We start from the raw sequence: 19,919 nt of genomic DNA on the forward strand, positions 1-19,919 counted from the left end.
TTTTCGCTCTCTTGTCTTCAACCTCTGGGCCGCCAAGACCCACTCCCTGTCGTCCTGCCTCCTCGGGCCACTCGCAGCATCCGTGTGATGCCAGCCAGTGCTGCTACGAGGCAGTGATAGGTAAAGTTTTCTCTCGTTCTTCTCCCTCCGACTCTCACAGCGTCCGTGCGATGCCATGAGTACAGCTTCAAGGTACGTGGTAGGACGTTTGAGTGACTGGGCACTTACGCAGCAGCAGGCAAGGCTCTTCTCGCAAAATATTCCCCCAGGTAGTGTGTATTTGCACCACGAATAAAAGTTAGCACAGAGCATCGGTGTGGTGTCTGTGATTTGTGTGTGGAGCGACTGCGTGAGAAGACGCGCTGCCAGAGTGGACGTGGAGCCACGGCACGGGCGCGCGATGAGGTAACCGCTCGCAGCTGTGGGCGCATCGCTGTGCGCCACGTTAGCGTTGGCTGTGGTGTGCGCGCGCGTTAGGAAATAGTTGCCAGGAGGTGCGGGAGCGTTCACGCCCCTGTGTTAACGATAGCTGCGGTGTGCACGGGCACGCGTTAAGAGACATAATCGCCTGAGGTGCGAGAGTGTTCGCGCCCCCTGTGTTCATGAAGGCTGCGGTGTGCAAGGGCGCGCGTTAAGAGATAATCGCCTGCAGGTGCGGGGGGCGTTCGTACAGCCCCTGCGTTAGCTGTGGTGTGCACGGGTGTGTGGTCTAACTCCGTGCGGCGGTGAGCCAGCAGCACGGAGTATGTCCCTCAGAGAGGGTGCTAGCGCGGGGGGCCCGATCCCTCGGTCGGTGGGGGCCCAGCAGGAGCCGACCGACGCGGTGGAGGAGGGAGTGGAAGGGGCGGACATCGCGCCCCACCTGCCTAGTGAAGGCGGTGGGGTGGACGTCGGCCCCCACACTACTCACACCGTCATTGTTTCGATAAATTCTACACCTCGACACCTCCAACCACGTCAAGGCCTTGGGTCTCTCGTCTGTACTGTGTTGAACCACAACACTGCAGGACAAAAACTTTACTATCTACCTTTGGTACTCAAAATGCTCGATATCAGAACTCCCTTCCATCGTCCCTTTTCCCAAGTTACACAAACCCTTGCTCATTTAAATGAACGTGTTCATTCCTAACTGCTTACCTGTCATTAGTAGTCTTAGGTGTGATCAGGTTTGCATTATAGGCCTTCGGCCCTGTGTTAAGCAAGTGCAAATAAAAAAAAAGACTATCACCTGACAGGTAACATTTTTAAATACCATATTCACCAGATTATAAGATGCTCCGGTAAGTAGGAAGCATCCCAAACTTTTGCTCGAGTCAATAAAAGTAGACAAATCTGGTCTTGCAAGACAGAGACGAATACAAAAATCCCCTGTATAGCCTTAACAGACTGTTGGTAGCAAGTGCTGTTAGCGAGCACATATGAAGGCCGGCACGGCACACGGGGGAGTGGGTGGCCAGCACTACGCTGGGCTACCTTTGTCTCCCGAGTGCCGAAGTTCACACATCGCACCAGGTACTCATTTGAGGCTGAGTCAACGTAGAGGAGGCCCAGGACCGATTCAGATAATCGTCACTGGTGTTGGCCGCGAGTGTGAATCAAACTCGGATTGCCCGGTTCGTAGCGCAGCGCGCCAGCCGTTACACTATACCGCTCCCCACATGGTCTCAAAAACAAACAAATATACATGCACCGACCGGATTAATTATAAGACGCACCCCAAACGTTTCCTCTCAATTACAGGCGGGTGGGGGGGAAGTTGCGTCTTATAATCCGGAGAATACAATGGGCATTCTTCAACCTGCAACGAGTGCATTACCGCCGCTTGTTCTGCTCCCTCTCGGCCATTTGCTCCAGTAGGTCCAGGCGATAGCGCTCCTTCCTCCGCTTGTCCAGGCTGCACCTGCCCTCGTGGACTGCAGAGAGGGTGGAGATGGTGGCTGTCAATGTCACCTACGTCATGAATCACCGCACCACTGCTCCCTCCTTTGTTGCACTTAAACTGTCACATTTTTATTAATATGTTTGCATCATGAATTCCTTTGTTTTGTTAGTCCCATTTCATTTTTAATAACACAATACAGTAAAACCTTGGATTGCGAGTAACTTGGTCTGCGAGTGTTTTGCAAGACGAGCAAAAATTTTCAATAAATATTAATTTGATAAACGAGCGAGGTCTTGCAATACGAGTAGTACGTATACGCTTTGTCTGCCGAGCATCACGTGATCACAACTGATATACGGAGTGCTTTGATATACGAGTACTTTGAATTACAAACACGTTTCCGGAACGAATTATGCTCGCAATCCAAGGTTTTACTGTAATTAAAATAAAATACTGCAGCTATGACAAATTGATTTAGTACTTTACAAACTTTTTCCAGTGTAATCAATGGCGAGGCAGTTATATGACATCATACTTTATAATATGTACATGTATTATTTAATTGCACACTGTGTATAATGGACAGCATGTGCATAATCAGAGGAATAAGGTGTAAAGTTGCAATAATTAGCAAACTTATGGCAGGTTTACGTGGAGTGAACTAGAGTGTGAAAAACTTTCAAGTACACTTTATGCATACTGAAATTACAGCAAGCACAAAACAATACAATAAAATTGTGAAATACAATTACAAAGTTACGGGAACTGAAATTTGAATGATAATCATCATATTGGTAACATTAATGTTTAACCATATCATAAAAAATAACGTGGCAATCGTAGTACGAGACCAGCAGTACTCAACCTGTGGGTGCAGGCTGTGGCATGGATATCATTTGGAGAAATTACTAATCAATGGCTCAGTAGCCTCCTGTAGGCTAATGATGTGTCACTACACTCGATCAAGCTTGAGCCACATATGAAATTTAGTATCAGAGGCACATGCCAACACATGTTGTTCTGGATGCAGCCAGTGTTGCTATTATATGTAATATAACTTCTCATCTTACGAATAATGGCTACAGGAGCTGCCGCCACCACGACTGCTCTGTGTGCGTATTTATCAGTGGGGTATGTGTGAGACGAGGCCTCGTGGTTAGGCGATGGGGCGACCTACCGGGCAGGATGCCGTGGGCACGCGTGGGGGCGTGCATAGGCACATGCCGCATGCCAGCTGACTTGGTGCGCTCCTCCCGTTCATCCCGCTCTCCCACCAGTTCCGCACCGGACTGGTGCCGGGCACTCATGTGGCGAAGGCTTTGTGGGCACGCCACAGGGTTCATATATGTTGCACATTTAAAAGTGTTTAAGTTATATACACACCTTGTGATTAAAATTACAATAACAACACTTTGTTCTAAACACTATTCAGACAATACACAGCCAGCTCTATATGTCACTAGTTAACTGTTTCTGTGAATTAACTCATTAATTCCATACGCCCGTGTAGAAGACTCAGTCTACCAGATTGACTGTTTCGTCTCAACCATACTGTGTTGCATCTACTGCACTGTAGGTCACAACAACGCACTCACAATCACTCACCACACTGCAGGCCAAATCACTTCTCTTTCTGCTTTTTTGGTCGCACTGCTCGACTTCGGAATAACCTCCCATCGTCTCTTTTCCCAAGTTCTCATAAAATTGCTCAAGTTCAGAAACGTACTTAAGGCTTATCTATTATACATTAAATAGTGCTGTCTGTTGCTGGCCCCTTTATGTTTTTGACCATTGGATCTGTGCACAGCAACCGTGGTTTTACTAAAAATAAAGTTTTCAACAAATTCGCTTCAGCTTCCCATTTGCCTCGTGACTTTACAGTTCAGTGTAATGTAATCACGATAAACTAAAGTTTCCCCAAACAGTGTGTAGTTTTGAGCAGCCATGCTGGAGCCATTTGTTGTAACTTGCTGACCTGCCCCTCCTGGTCATCTGTGAAATAGAGCTTCATAGCTCATCGGATTGTTCCATGATAAAAAAAGATTCTGATTATTCAATCTCCAGACGATTTCAGAAGCATTCAGAATTCGAATTTTTGGATAATTAAACTTTAATAAGTGCTTTGACATATGGGAGGAAACAGCAGGACTTAGATGGAAAAAACGCACGCCGCATATTAGGGAATAACAATCAGAGGTCGACACAGAAAACTTTACGAAGCTGCTTACATGTCATAAATTTGGAAGTTTCACACAGTTATGTGATCCACCAACCGTTGCATCCAAAGCGCTGGACTAAAGCCATATGCCACGACATTAGAGTGTAATCAAATATTATTTTACAAAACGATTGTGCGATATCAGCAGAATGTGGGTATTCAATAAATGCATATATTTTTCTGAAATAAATAACATACGGTCCATCGACCAAATGACCTTTCATTACTTGGAGCCCCACATGTTCATGGAAGGCTCATGTCAACACCAGACAAGCCACTGGCATTTGTTTCATGAGCCACACGATGCTGATGAGACTCAAGTACTGATTTATGTAGCTATTTTGGCTGTTATTCCAACTACTTTTGCACAATGGCAACCAAACTTCCACATCAGATTGGAAACAATCTGCCACCACTCATCGAATAATTGCAGAATCGCCCAAATTTGATAGAATTTTCAACGATTTTGGAACATCGTCAATCGCGATTCGAATGCGTAGAGGGCATGGCGCCTCATTCCGCAACGATGTAAAAATCGTTACACGCTTATTTTCCAGCATCTGATAATCATTGGTGAACACACAATCCTGACAGGTTGTTCCAAAATGTGTAGACCAAAGTCAACGAGCATTTCCCGCACTGTCGTCTCACCGGGCGGTCCAGGGATCCCCTAGTCCATCCTCGAACGAGACGACCCTGCCCCTCCGGTGCTCACTGAGCAGCTCCTCGTACGCCTCCATCGATGTTGCGGCATCCTTCTTGCGCGAAGAGGTCTCATCCTGTTGCGGCAGTGCACGGTCAACAGAGAGACCCCCCAACGTTTCTTACTGGGGTTTTCGCTGCAAGCGGTTCTCAACCCGGAATGGATGTTGTGTGGCAGAAATTTATAATGTGCATGGGGAACATATGTGCCATATCGTGGCAACAAAACACACTTATACACAACTTGAAACAAATGCCTTACTAAGTCACTGTATGGACTAGAGGCATGGGAATGTGATCTTTTTGTGTATTGTGGCCTTCGTAAACCTGGAAAAGGGGTTAAAGTTGTCTTACTCCCCTCTCTGTACCTGTTCATGTCTCCTTTCGGCATAGCCCCGCTCCTCAAGAAGCTCAGCCAAAGTTTCCTTCACGTGTGTTCTCGGCCTCTCCTAGTTTACGGTCATGGAATGAACAAGAACACACATAACAGTTAAGTCAGAAGTGCTGTTTTGATAATATACCTCCGATTTCCACGGTTGGCTATGTACGGTGTGAAAGAAGTTAAACATACATACATTACGTCTGAAAATGCTATTAAAATAATTTTGAGTAAAATAGGAAAACGTCTAACTTTCTGTGCCCAAATGCTGTGGTAGTTTCCATCAAAGGTTAAAGTGAGACTTTGTCATGAGTTTCACAATGATCTGGTTGCTTGGTTGGGCTTATATATCAAGTTTGTGTGAATGTGGATATACGTTACCTTCTCTAGGGCTTGGCTGGGAGATGTGGTATCAGTCTCAAATGCCACGACTCCCTTCGAGCGGAAATTCTTCTGCAACACAACAGCAGCATGCTCTTCAATAATATACCATGATGTAAATTAAGCATACCACTTATGTGCTTTTAATATTCTTTGGTGTTATTATAGATAACTCTCGGTTCGGGTTAGTACAGGCACTAACGTATGTCAGACTTTATAGAGTATTACAGATTATAGGGCTAGCATATATTAGAGATTATTATTAGTGTTTGAGTAAAAAGGCCATGTGCATTAACTGTAAGAACATCTTCGGCTTAGTTATCATCAGCTGTGGTCAATTCACTGCTCCATGAAGCCCTTCACAAGCTGACGTGGTCTGTCATTCCTTGGATGCCACTTTGTAATTATTCTTGGTCAACGGCCATCATCCCTTCTAGCGACAACTCTTGCCCAAGAAGACACCACGAGAAGGAACCACGTGGACAGGAAACACGAACAGGTAAAGAGAGGGGCATAAGAACGTATCATCCCTTTTCCACTGGCACATCCAAGCTGAGCCAGCGTAGAGCCCTCACAGTACGCATGGGTTTCCACTGGCTATTTAGCTGTGCTGTACTGGAACCAAACCATGATGCGCTCACCTCCCAAGACATCTGGATATGGCTTAGGCCCAAACTGGCTTGACTTCTGCAGTGGAAAAACAACCTGGCACCTCCCGAGCTGCACCAGACTGATTTACAACGGCCCCGCCATGGCTTTATTGTACAGTGGAAATTAGGTATTAGAGTCTAGGCTGAAATGTAAAGTGCAGAACTACCTGACAAGGTTAGGGCAAGCCTTAGGACTGGTGTTGATTTTGGGCCAGCTGCTACATACAAGATGGGCGCTGAGGGATCGTCGCAGCTCAAACCTCGGCCATGTAGCGGCGGTAATCCTGCCGAAGCTGCTCCTTCAGCTTCTGCTTCTTCTTCTCGTACTCGGCCCCCAGTGGCAGCCCGTGGGTGGATGGGTCATCTGCTCCCCGGGGAAACGCACGTCACCGTTACCCGGGCTCCCGTCTCCCTTTTGACACAGGAGAACATGCACTCCTGGTGGGATCACCTGGGACATGCGTATGCCACACAATCGCTCCACTGCTAGATAATTTCCACGGAAAAATGGTGACCTAGCTTTAACACATATTTAATAGATCAACCACGTGAACTCACCATTATATTTCAGCTTGTCATTGCTTCCCCTTTGTGGAATGTTCTCCTTCATTGATTCTGATTCATGGTCCTGAATATGAGTGTGTTGCTTTGGTTGTGCCTGGGTTTTTTTTTTTCAAACAAAAGGAAAAAAGAATGATAAAAAACTCAAACGTTGCTAAAACTAATAAATTAAATGAATATATAACCAATCTAACTCCAGTTTGCCCTACCTGTATGCAGTGCTCTAATCACTTGTACTTCCTAATTCCATTATTCGCTTAGCAACTTGTTTTATACTTGTGTGGGGTGTGATATCAAGTAATAATGGTGATTGATGATCACAGATAAACGGGTTATAGAGTCAGCCCCTAGTGGCTCCTAATTGTGTTCATTAAAGAGGATTTCCCTTGTACTGCAGACTTTAAAATCAAGCAATTAAAAAAGTAAGCTTTTTTATCGAAGCTAAGAGGCATAGCTGCACATTCTGTTCTGTTGTTTCCGGCTGTGACAAATGGCAGTAAAACAAACAGAATACGTAATTTCACTTGGGCAATGCACCTGCATCTCCATGTAGGGCAGGTCCCTTTCCAGCTGGGCCTGGTCGCGCGCAATCTTGGCTTTCTGCTCACGAAGAAACCGCTCCAGCTCATCGTCGTCCATTCTTACTGCACCAGAAGGACATGTCGCTAGAGTCAGCAGGGAGGAAAAAAACACAACTGCACATTTTATTTGGCTATTTTATAATGCCATCATCATTCACCACCACAAAGCCTTAGGCAAAGTGTTTAACACCCAAAAAGATTCTCACCAATCGACAGTTTGAAGAAAGTGGAATTGAACATCTGTAAACTGATATATGAAAATATATGTCAATGTTTTCGCCACGAGAGTGTAACGTGTGATATTCTGTAAATATATCTATGCTCAATCTGTTCTAAAGGGCCATAACGAAAATCATTAGCTCGATATATTTTTAAGGTATAATGATCATCAGCAATGTTCAATCCACTGCTGAATGAAGACCTGCCCAAGCTATCACATCTCACAATCCTGCGATGTAATAATCCACCTGGCACCTGCATATGAACTAATTTCAATGCTCCATCTCCTTAATAAGAATAATTTACAGCCCTTTGCTAATCCGTTGCTGGTTGATGGCCAAGTACAACTGAGTGGAAATTATAAAAATGGTGGTTTTCATGTGAAATGTTATCAATTGTTGATAAAAATGCAAGTGCAATTATTAGGTACTCTGGGCTCAACCGATACAATGACTTGATTCTGCAAACTTTTCTGCGAGACCTTTTAGGGCCACACACATTAGTAGAGAGTGTTCATGCTTTTTAACGTCACTCTCACGGACCAGTGGGGTATGAATTTGGACTGAAATTGGAAATTCCCTGGACACTGGGTGAGAACATAAGTGACCACCACTTGGCCACCACAGCCACAATGTTTTTTTCCATTGCAAAGTTCATACATTTTTCACAACTGGCATGCAACACTTGTCAGATCATGATCATGAGATGCTCCAGAAAGGAAGACACATCGCTGACTTTGGTTTAATTTTGAAATTGAGCGTTTTATAATTGGGAGAATATGGTACTATGGAGAGCTGTCGTCTGGAAGATGATTATGAATGTGCTATTTTTACATGGAGAGAGATGTCTAATAAAATATTATTCTGAACAACTTGATTAAAACATGTTTTCTGGAAGAATGCATTTTCCAGGTTATAAGATTTACCCCGAAGTTTCCTTTAAAATGCAAGGTAAAAAGTGTATATTATCTTACAACCAATGACACGATGGGCAAACAACAACAATGAAGATATGTCAGGATGAACTGAATCAAGAATACATAAATACACAATGTGGTAAATAAAATACTACAGAAGCATTATTATGAACATAAAAATAATGAAGGCATCGATTTTGCTACATAAAACCCAACATGTTAAAAAACGAAGCAGCCCAGGTTTTCCAGGGTCAAATACTATACGTGTGTAATGATGGATCAATTAATCAATTAAAATGAACTCTCACTCACATTACATTCGTAGCATTGCATATTGAGAATATGTTATTCATTATTTTCGCTAAATAATATGCGAATTGTGTGCTACTTGGCCTCAACCCAGCCAATGCACCATGAACCCGATTATCTGAGTTTGGATGCCTGCTAAGGTAAAATTATATCTGAACCAGACCGGAGTTCCCATCACCTTCAAAATTTCACATTGTTCAGCATGGTTAAGTATGGTCAAGTAGCACCCATCACTGACATCCAGCAACGGATTTTATTTAAGTTGAACTTCTTCTCGGCAAAAGGCTGCATAATAATGAACATACATATACTGTATAAGTCTTTGGAGGGGCCAAAATTGGACAGGCACAAAAATTATAAACAATGTAAGGAAAATGTACACAAGGAGAATAAACACAATTTTCTCGAATCAAATAAGAGAACCTAAATTGTGACTTAAAACGATTGGACGGTGAACCATGACACGCATAGTGCACTGATGCCATAGCAGTCTGAATGAGTGACAGTTTTAGAAGTGGTTTATGGCACATTGATGGGCCACGCCTGACTCGAGTGCCCTGGCAACCATTTAGCGTCTCCCGTGTCCAATAACGTCAGCAGACTGTTTATTCCAAACGCAGACACCAAGCATGCGATTAATTTAACTCGCATTCATCATCCTAATTACGCTCAACGTCAATTATCAATACATGTCAACCCGTATTCTTGTACAGGGGAACTGAATATTGAGGTCTATACGGCGTACAGTCGTTTCAATACGGGCAAAAAACATTTGTGTCTATTTGTTTGTGTTTCTCCCTTGCGATGGGACTTCGTAGGATGAACGACGTTGAGATTTATAAGTGCACGGGGTGATCAATAAGGTCTTAATTTGTTTGCAAAAAGGTAGGCAGCACTGATAGGGGGTTGACAGGTATGACGAGCAGCGTTTAGTTTCAATGTAGAGAGTAAGAAAACATGCATTTTCTTTACAAACGTAAGCGCGCGAAACAAATAATTCCCTTTCGGCGTTACGCAGGGCATTCATTAAAAAAACGTTGTCAAGCGACGCAGGCGCTGTAACGTGACAAGGAGACACTGGCACGACCCAAGACACTCACGCAATCAACAGGTCTCAATTGGCTGTGCCCGGAGCAGCAATGCCTTCTCCAATAACCACTCAAACAGTCAAGGCCACCTCAAAGCAGCTGTCAACCCTCTTCTGCAATGCGTTTCTTGCAAGGTTGAAATGAATACAATGTGCGCACTTCACGTGCACATTACGGAGACAATTAAATATAGTTAACAAAACTGTACGATCTGACGATTCAGTATTGATGCATGCCGTTTAGTTGGGAAGTCAACTGGCTTAAAATCAGACAACGCAATAAACAAATTAGCAGGTATGCAGTCGATATACAAGTACAGTATAAATAAAAAACTATTACAACTGTGCAACTCTTGGCACGATGACAACCGCTCACAAACACAGGTATAGTCTACGTCAGGAATTTCCAAAACACATACAACAAAGACAACGGGGAAAATCACGAGTCTTACATGAAGTTGTTACATAACACAATCTTAATTAAATCACTTTAAAACCAAACGCATTCCCAGTGCGCGTTCGTAGAGTTTGCGGGTTGGGGGACCCCCCCCGACTCCGGAGGCCTCGGTGAAGCCTTACGCTTTTCCTCGTCGGCCAGCCGGAATAGGGGGCCGCCTCTCCCCAAGGAAGTGCGCGGGCAGGCCGGTGAAGGGATACCGCCAGACCACGTAAAAAAAATACAACATTCAACTTAAACCGCGGCGCACCTTACCGGTCGGGTAAACGTGGAGAAATTACAGAGAATGATGCTGTTCGCGCAACCCCCCTCCCGTTGTTACAATGGTTAAAAAACAGAGTGTGGGGAGGGGTGATGTGTGAGGCGTGAGATCGACACGGTCGTGATGGACGCAGTGACGTCACCGGTCGCGACGAGCCGCTGTTTAAAGGGGCCGCGTTCGCGTGCGACACAACTGCCAAGCGGCTCGTAGTTCATATTCTTAGTTATCACGATATGTTGTTATCGCGATATGTGGTTATCGCGATATGTGGTTATCGCTGTGTGTGGTTATCGCGGTATGTGGTTATCGCTGTATGTGGTTATCGCGATATGTGGCTATCGCTATACAAAATCGAGCGCGTGCCATAACACATTTGGACTTCGGAGGGCCCAAATTAGAAAATATATATTTTTCTAGTCACAATAATGTATTGCACCAATTCATTTGTTCGGTCACGACGTTAGATATAATCAGAATCTTTTATTTAGACTGGAGGAATCCTATGAGCGATGAAGCTCCTTTTCACAGATGTCCAGTATGGGCGGGTATGGTGGTGGTATGGTTGAATTGGGTGTTTTGTAATAACATGCCAGAGCCATTGCCACTGATATCCTGGGTTTAAATCCAAGTTTCAGCCACCCGTGATTATGCTAGGTTTTGGCTGAGCACAGCGTTATCTGGACATGGCCAAATTTGTTAGATTAATCATATTTACACATGGGCATCTATCTATTTTCATAAAGTTTGACACAAAGGCTTTCGCGACCAATATTATTCATAATAAAGATTTTTTGGGTTAGACATATGTGAAAAATTGATTTATAGCTAATCGGATTCCTCCAATATAAATACATATCTGATTCTGAAGTATAAATATGTCTTAAATTTTGATTTAAAGCTTTCGTGACTGCAGTAATTCATATTCTTAGTTTTTTCGGTAAAGTCACGTTGAAGAGAAACAACAAAATAACAAAATATATATAAAACAATAAAAAATTCTCACGACGTTTCGACCATAACTCAAACGGTCATCATCAGGTGTGTCGGTTTGCATAAATTTATTTAGAAAACGGCACATTTATTTATTTATATAAAAAAAAATAACGTTTGCATCACGCGCAACGATTGGCTGTTTGCCAGGACTAGTCCATCTATTTTTTGAAAAGAGGAGGGGGGAGACGAAATTTGTTTTTATGTATGCTGTCTGAAAGCCACTGTAAGCGTGAACAATCAATCAAGAACTGAAATGATTTATCAAATCTTTCCAATGATTGCTAAGATAGAATCCATCTTCTCGGTTGAAATTGTCTCTGTGTTTGTATATGTGGATAGCCTCATGAACGAATCTCTCATGGAAGCCAGATGGCTTACAAAGAACCTCCGTCTTGGAAAAGTCAATGGCATGTGAGCCTACTGAATTAGAACAATGATCTGCTACGGCCGAGGTGTTGGTCCTACCGTGTTTAAGGTCTGCTTTATGTTCACGAATGCGGTCCGAGATATGGCGTTTGGTTTCTCCAATGTAACTACTACCACAGAGGCAACTTAGTTTGTAGACACCAGGGTATTGTATGTCTGGAATCACATCTTTTACAGACGGAACCAGATCACGGATTTTATGTAATGTGTTAAAACGGACCTGGATCTTGTGTTTATTCAAGATTTTGGAGATCTTTTTTGTGATCCCAGCAATGTAGGGTAAAGTGATGGTTTTGAAAGGCTCCTCAAGAGGGTTCTTCTTCATGGTTTGAGTGATAGCTTTGCGGATTGTATAGTCGGAGTAACCATTAGCCCTAAGAGCTTGGTGTACGTGCTTGAGTTCACTGCGTATGTGTTCCTGGTCGGATATGCATTGGGCTCTATGATACAGAGTCTTGATGAGAGAATTCTTCTGTGATGGATGGTGGTGGGAATCCGGTTTCAGATAAGCATCCGTATGGGTAGCTTTCCTGTAGACAGAGTGGCTCATTGAACCATCAGGTCTCTTTTTAATTAGGACATCCAAAAAAGGTATCTTGCCATCTATTTCGACTTCCATGGTAAATCTGATGGCTGGGTGTATGGAATTGATGTGGTCGAAGAATTGGTCTAGAGCAGGCCGGCCATGTGGCCAGATGACAAAAGGACTAAACACTGAGGTACCCCCCCTGGTGAGACACTGTTTAACCAATACATACTTCACTTGGAATGGAACTTTCTACAAACAAACTGAGGGCACCCCAATGGGCTCCCCCCTTTCTCCAGTTATAGCTAACATTTTCATGGAGAAATTTGAGACTGACGCCATCCAGACTGCCACTCTGCGCCCAACCTTATGGAAGAGGTACGTGGATGACACTTTTGTCATCTGGCCACATGGCCGGCCTGCTCTAGACCAATTCTTCGACCACATCAATTCCATACACCCAGCCATCAGATTTACCATGGAAGTCGAAATAGATGGCAAGATACCTTTTTTGGATGTCCTAATTAAAAAGAGACCTGATGGTTCAATGAGCCACTCTGTCTACAGGAAAGCTACCCATACGGATGCTTATCTGAAACCGGATTCCCACCACCATCCATCACAGAAGAATTCTCTCATCAAGACTCTGTATCATAGAGCCCAATGCATATCCGACCAGGAACACATAAGCAGTGAACTCAAGCACGTACACCAAGCTCTTAGGGCTAATGGTTACTCCGACTATACAATCCGCAAAGCTATCACTCAAACCATGAAGAAGAACCCTCTTGAGGAGCCTTTCAAAACCATCACTTTACCCTACATTGCTGGGATCACAAAAAAGATCTCCAAAATCTTGAATAAACACAAGATCCAGGTCCGTTTTAACACATTACATAAAATCCGTGATCTGGTTCCGTCTGTAAAAGATGTGATTCCGGACATACAATACCCTGGTGTCTACAAACTAAGTTGCCTCTGTGGTAGTAGTTACATTGGAGAAACCAAACGCCATATCTCGGACCGCATTCGTGAACATAAAGCAGACCTTAAACACGGTAGGACCAACACCTCGGCCGTAGCAGATCATTGTTCTAATTCAGTAGGCTCACATGCCATTGACTTTTCCAAGACGGAGGTTCTTTGTAAGCCATCTGGCTTCCATGAGAGATTCGTTCATGAGGCTATCCACATATACAAACACAGAGACAATTTCAACCGAGAAGATGGATTCTATCTTAGCAATCATTGGAAAGATTTGATAAATCATTTCAGTTCTTGATTGATTGTTCACGCTTACAGTGGCTTTCAGACAGCATACATAAAAACAAATTTCGTCTCCCCCCTCCTCTTTTCAAAAAATAGATGGACTAGTCCTGGCAAACAGCCAATCGTTGCGCGTGACGCAAACGTTATTTTTATATATATAAATAAATATGCCGTTTTCAAAATAAATTTATGCAAACCGACACACCTGATGATGACCGTTTGAGTTATGGTCGAAACGTCGTGAGAATTTTTTTATTGTTTTATATATATTTTGTTATTTTGTTGTTTCTCTTCAACGTGACTTTACCGAAAAAACTAAGAATATAAATATGTCGTTAAGCCGCGACTACCCGACACAACCAAATTTAGTAAGGTTTGTCACTTAATCAAAACGTGCTAATTAGTTACTGTACTACTGGTGTGTTGGAGAGTAAATCCACAACATACTGATGGGATCTAACCAAAAAACCCTTTATTATGAATATTTTAATAAATGTTATGTTCCTTTCAATTAATCCAGGGTATTATTCAAGAAATATGTCCTCATGAGGAATAAAGTTGACAATGGCCAATGGATAAAACATTGTACAAGAGGGTATTCGACCGAAAATTGGAGATATGTTGTTGGTATATAGGTCAAAAAGGGGGTCCCCTCCAAAAATACATTCTTAGGGCCCTCGACGGGGCAGCACCATCAGCTGGATGAATGCGTCTGAGAAACATGTTGCAATTTTTTTTGGTATACCAATGTCACGTGAGAAAATATGAGAATGCAGTAAAATTGTGGGTTTGATGCAAACGAAAAAAAATACAGCATCCTATTTTTTCCAACAAATTATCATTTCTGAAACCCCATAGCAGCTTGCATCTGCCAAATGTCCCCACTATCTTTTAAGTGTGGGCATTTTTGCAGTCCCGCTTCTAAAATGTCCTTCGCTGAGCTATTAAAAATGCAGCCGTACGTGGGAAGCATTGGCCCGCAAGATGAAATACGGAGCGTTTTATCAGGCCGAGTGGATAAGGCTCGTCCAATATAGCTGGATGTGCGGCGCCAAACAATCTGTGGGGTATGGCACAGGGCTGCCTGTAGAGGACGGACCCAAGGAAAAACGAGTGCGTGCAGGTCCCCGCTATTTGTGGTCATTACGATTCGAATAGCACACAGGGCAGGCAGCACAAGAACTTTAAACCGCACGTAAGTGTTCTACGCACGCACGCACGCAACTCAACGAATTTGCATTTATATGGTGTATGTTGTGAGTTGCAGCGCGTTCATTGCTTGTTGCAGAGGGTCGCAGTTTCAAGAACCTAAGCCGCCTTGGTAAATTACCAAAAAATACCTGACGTTTGTTTCACGGTCGATAATTTCCCGTGATGTTATACGAAAGAGGCCACAAGTGCAGAAAAAAATAACGGCAAATTGCTATATTTAGTTAAACTACATAGTATTCTTGCCCCTATATATCTGTGAAGATTAACACCTTTGTAATCGCCTTGCACAATAAGAATAGCGCAAATACCAAACGTAGCGTGTTCATTTTTTACTATAATTCCACGGTAACGGAATGACAGCATAGGATCTTCATTTGGAAATAGAAAGTATCTAACTCTTCTGAGATAGCAGGTTTTGTGCATTGCATAAACGCCACGTCTGATGATTGCATTGCTCTTTTAATTATGTTACTTTGGAATCATCCATATGTACTGTATACATGAAGCTGTGCAGACGCACCGTGTTGTTTTGGTTTTTATCCTTGTTCTGTCCACTCGTGAATGAAAGCTCCTGTTGGTCTCATTACGTGCCGTATTATAACACACTGACATACACGAGTGAATATGTAAAGGCTCCCTTTGAGCATTTTGTACCCACGGATTTTGAGCACCAATGCATGACTGTGCCTGTAGTCACATTTGATCGAGATTTGCGTTTGGGGAGGTCACCTGAACAATGAGGTAGCAAATTAAATCCTTCCGAGGACAAATGTGTCCAGAAGCGCGTTACAAAATCCATATGTATGCACGCTTTTTTTAATTTAGACTGCAATATCCAACTTTTAGCTCCATGGATCCCATCCATCCCGTCTGTACGGCCGGCCCAACACGCCGACCCTGCATCGGAGCGTGGGCCACACAGCGCAAGCAAACCACGCGTGGGCCATGCCAGAGCACCGGACCCACGCCGCAGCAGCAGCAGCAGCAACAACAACAACAACAGCAACAGGGGTCTTCCCAGCGTGCGGAGACCCCCATCTCGAGGGGGACACGAGACTCCAACGTCGATAAGGAGTCGTCGGGTGCTAACAGGGAGCGGTCCCGCGTAAGAGCCATGCGTGCCGCCTTCCTAGCGCTGCAGAAGAGCTTGCCCGCTGTGCCGCCAGACACCAAACTTTCCAAGCTGGACGTGTTGCTCCTGGCCAGTGCGTACATCGCGCACCTGAGCAGGACTCTTGGCGTGGAAACGGGTCGCCCATACGTTGATGGAGTTCCACCTGCTGTCGCCGGGCCAGACCCCGTGGCCAGGGAGTTCTTGACAAGGAGGGCGCATGGAGCCACCAAGGGGTCCCCGTCCCTTCATCAGGATAAAGAGCAAGCGGCGGCACGCGCCACGGGGAACTTTCCAGGATTTTTACACCCAATGAAGGTGAGGACTGCATTGGCTTTCAGGGCACACGGAATGTATTTGGTCACCTATTACTGGAGTTGGGCTTACTCACACTTTACCTTACCTCATGTGACCTGCCAATTGACTGTGATGCACTAATTTATACTGCTGGTTGGGCAGAAGCAGGAGGATTTAATCTGCCTCGCTGGGAGATCGAATCAGCGGCCACTGGATTGTTATTTTTACATTCTACAATGAGAGGTCTCTCTACTTGTTCTGTGTCTACCTAATGTCTAAGATTTCTATACTTATTGTACACATGCATCTGCTTTAACTGAAATACGAACTGTTTAATATTGCATGTGATTTTGTTAATTATATTTACTTTTAGATTTACTTAGTTTTATTAACATGGTTTATTTATTCAGGGGGAGTCCTGCATTGGACTATTTTGCCAATTGCTTTTGAAGCGTTTTAAGGAGTCTTTTGTTGTTGAGGGAGGAAATTGGAGTTTCTGGAGAAAACAAACGACGAAAGTGTATTGGGGATTGTCACCAAAGTACATCATCCATCAACGCTTGCTTCCAAAGTGCTAGATTATGGATGCATATTACCACCACGCCTGGATCAACTGTCACCTCTGTGCTCGTTTTGTTTTTTAATTCTGTCGTTTGCATTTTTCAGAAGTGGCCAATGCGCTCTCGGCTGTACGAGGGCATTACCAAGACGGCAAGGCTTCCATCGCGCCAGAACTGCCAGGACGGAAGAGACAGGGCCCAGCAAACCTTTCTCGCATGAGTTTTCATGTTCGACGAATCGATGGTTCTTTCGGTTATAGTCACGTAGGTAGAAAAAGTTAAATAAAACAAAAAATAAGATATAATTATTATTAAAAATATTATATTATTATTATTATTTATTTTATTTTATTTTTCTACCTACGTGACTTTACCGAAGGAACCAAAGAGTATGGATTCCTGCAGTCACGAAAGCTTCAAATCAAGATTGAATCGATGTGCCTGTCGCTGCTCTATGGTCATAAATCCTTGGGACAAATCAATGTTCAGTATTGCCAGCATTAATCGACCCGAGTTCAATTCCCGGCCATGCCTTGCATAGTTGGCAAGTGATATCAGAACCATTGTTGAGTCCACCTTTACCAACTTGTCATGAGCAGGGTGATCAAGTACAGTATGGTCAAACACAAGCCTCATGACCGACGCATCGTGCGGAGGCCCTTGATTCAGCGGTGTATTGACACTATGCTTGTATATTATTACTTTGTATACTATTTACAAATGACGGGTTAAAAATATAACAGGATGGTTTTTTTTGCTGCCACTGAGAAGAAAAAAAATCGATGTTTTAGGAAATGCATGCTACGGTATAACATTGTTATTCTTTATTATCCGGATTATAAGATGCTCCGGAAAGTCAGACGCGCCCCAAACTTATTCTCGGTGTCAATAAAGTCATAGAAAAGTTCAACATACATACATATAAGCCTCATCCCTAACGTTTGCGTTACAATATGGAGGGGCGGGGAGTCAGTGCGTCTTACAATGTAAAGAATACGGTATTATTTGTAATCAACTTAATATTATGTAGGTTCACTGCAGAAGAAACGATGTTACAATTTATATATTAACTCAAGCGTGCATTAAAATAAACTGTGTACACTCTGTATACGCATACTTGAATATCATTTGTGATTTATTTGTACTGTACGAGTGATTATACAATGTAAAACCGTTTGGATTATGCTAGTTTGGGTACAAAGCTATTTTTAGGAAAACTTACGCGGTTCTGGCTTTGCATGCTTAAACAAATGTGTTTCACTATATACCAGGATAACCGAGTTCGATTCCCAACCACTGCTAACATGATTGATATCTGAACCAGCCCTGCCCCTTCCTTTACCACCCTGCACTGACCAATGTGGTGAAGTATGGTCAAGCAACCCCTATGAACGGCACAGCCTTTGTCCAGCAGCATCACCAATCTTCACAATTTTACAAACAAAACAACCTGAGATGTTGATTATGGAATAATGTAACAATAATAATGCTGGATGGAGGCCTCATGCTATGTAGGACATGGGAGTTGGTGACGGGGTTGATGTTAGCCGTGGCCAAACTCAGGTCACGGGGTTTACAGTCCAGTGTACTAACCACTGCACCACCGATCACCCCAATATTGAGATATGTTGAGTTACTCAAGAGAAATAAAACAACATTTGAGATTGACCTTGAAGTGCACGCATTACTGCACTACTCTCTCTATCTAGCTAGGGGGGAGCAGTAGTGTTAGTGGTTAGCGCACGTGCTGCACTAAGTTTCTGGCAACCCGAGTTCGATTCTCACTTACGGTCAACACCAGTAATGATTATGTGAACCCGTCCTGGCCTGAACCTAGGTCGACTCAGCCTCAAATGAGTACCTGGTGCAGTGTGTAATCATTGCCACTGTGGTTAGACAAAGCCGGTCGGGCGTGTTGCTGACCACCCACCCCCTCGTGTGCCATGCCGGCCTTCATAAGTTATCGCGAACAACACTTACCCCAAAAGTCTACTGAGGCTTTACGGGGGATTTTTGTCTTTGCATCTAGCAAAGGCTATGTCAGTTCACTTGCCCCTGGCTACTATCTTCACAATGCACACAAACTATTTGGGGAGTTTCACTCACAATGCCAAATTAAAAAAATCAAGCCCCGGCCTTGAAATATCAAACCCTGAATTAATGCAGTGGCCTCCCATCCTCGTTGGCTACGGATAACTCAATTCAAACCCATTCCAGACCCCCAAGTCACTTCCTCCACTCCCCCTCTAATACCGGGTGACGGAGCTTCAGACACCAAGACCCCCCCCCCGAATCCTGAACTCGACTCACAGGGCAATTAATTATAAGTGTAATGGATTATAGTTGCTGCACTGTGGCAATGCCACGACATACGTATTATAAGATACTAGGGGTTGTTCGGGGGCACCTTTTCGTCGCCCCTCACAATCATTTACGGCCTTCGGCCAGGAAAGCCACGAAAAATTGCACACGAACGACGCATTCACGCAAGCACCCGATGCTCCGTTTTGAAGTTTTAAAATGAATCATCTTTAAATTGCATTATGTTTTTAATTAGATCATTTCATTTCTTCATTAAAAACGCTTATATAATTTCACATCTGGAAGACTTCATTGAAAAGGACATTTCGTGTGAATTTTCTCTCGTCGTTAAGTAGATGATGGCCTTGCTGGGGGTTTCGGTTCGACGCGGACTTTCACCTGGTTGGGATTGCGGGATCGAGATAAGGCGACATAGAGCTGCTGGCCGTGCGAGAAGACCGCCGTCTGCAGATCGATACCAACGTGATCGAACGTCTGTCCCTGCGACTCCGTCGTTCATGCAGGGGGCGCGTAGGTTTGCAGCGCCCCCTGCATGAAAACGACGGAAAGTTCAGCGTTCAGCACAGAGATAAAGTTGTGCGCTTATATAAGAGTATGAT

At 43.8% G+C, this 19,919-nt stretch overlaps 2 protein-coding genes across 10 annotated transcripts in view; one reads left to right on the forward strand and one right to left on the reverse strand.

Annotated features, from left to right (window-relative positions):
• Window positions 1-10,768, reverse strand: part of LOC116945213 (centrosome and spindle pole associated protein 1-like) — a 30,927-nt gene extending 20,159 nt beyond the window's left edge. For 4 of the 7 annotated variants that reach the window (XM_032959505.2, XM_032959504.2, XM_032959503.2 and 1 more), the window contains exons 1-9: window positions 10,598-10,767; window positions 7,311-7,438; window positions 6,771-6,870; window positions 6,473-6,576; window positions 5,563-5,634; window positions 5,171-5,251; window positions 4,752-4,879; window positions 3,060-3,199; window positions 1,817-1,913 (exon numbers count right to left, since the gene is read on the reverse strand). In XM_032959505.2, coding sequence (XP_032815396.2) covers window positions 1,817-1,913; window positions 3,060-3,199; window positions 4,752-4,879; window positions 5,171-5,251; window positions 5,563-5,634; window positions 6,473-6,576; window positions 6,771-6,870; window positions 7,311-7,412 — 824 coding nt within the window. In that variant the 5' untranslated portion in view covers window positions 7,413-7,438; window positions 10,598-10,767. Of the gene's footprint in view, window positions 1-1,816; window positions 1,914-3,059; window positions 3,200-4,751; window positions 4,880-5,170; window positions 5,252-5,562; window positions 5,635-6,472; window positions 6,577-6,770; window positions 6,871-7,310; window positions 7,439-10,597 lie in introns of all 7 variants that reach the window. The other 3 variants (XM_032959500.2, XM_032959499.2, XM_032959506.2) reach the window with 3 other exon arrangements.
• On the forward strand, window positions 43-18,112 carry LOC116945214 (transcription factor 23-like). 3 transcript variants are annotated; one of them, XM_032959508.2, is made up of 3 exons: window positions 43-120; window positions 15,877-16,459; window positions 17,105-18,112. In XM_032959508.2, the coding sequence occupies exons 2-3, from the start codon at window positions 15,881-15,883 to the stop codon at window positions 17,216-17,218; spliced, it is 693 nt and encodes a 230-aa protein (XP_032815399.2). In that variant the 5' UTR covers window positions 43-120; window positions 15,877-15,880; the 3' UTR covers window positions 17,219-18,112. The 3 variants fall into 3 exon arrangements, with proteins under 3 accessions (XP_032815399.2, XP_075925091.1, XP_075925090.1); XM_076068976.1 differs by lacking the exon at window positions 43-120 and adding an exon at window positions 14,717-15,013 and having other exon boundaries at window positions 15,856-16,459; XM_076068975.1 differs by lacking the exon at window positions 43-120 and adding an exon at window positions 14,722-15,013.
• Window positions 18,113-19,919: the final 1,807 nt, after the last annotated feature.

Source organism: Petromyzon marinus, chromosome 23 (genome assembly GCF_048934315.1).
Source record: "Petromyzon marinus isolate PM22_M1 ecotype Great Lakes invasive population chromosome 23, UKy_Petmar_22M1.pri1.0, whole genome shotgun sequence".
Lineage (NCBI taxonomy): Eukaryota > Metazoa > Chordata > Hyperoartia > Petromyzontiformes > Petromyzontidae > Petromyzon > Petromyzon marinus.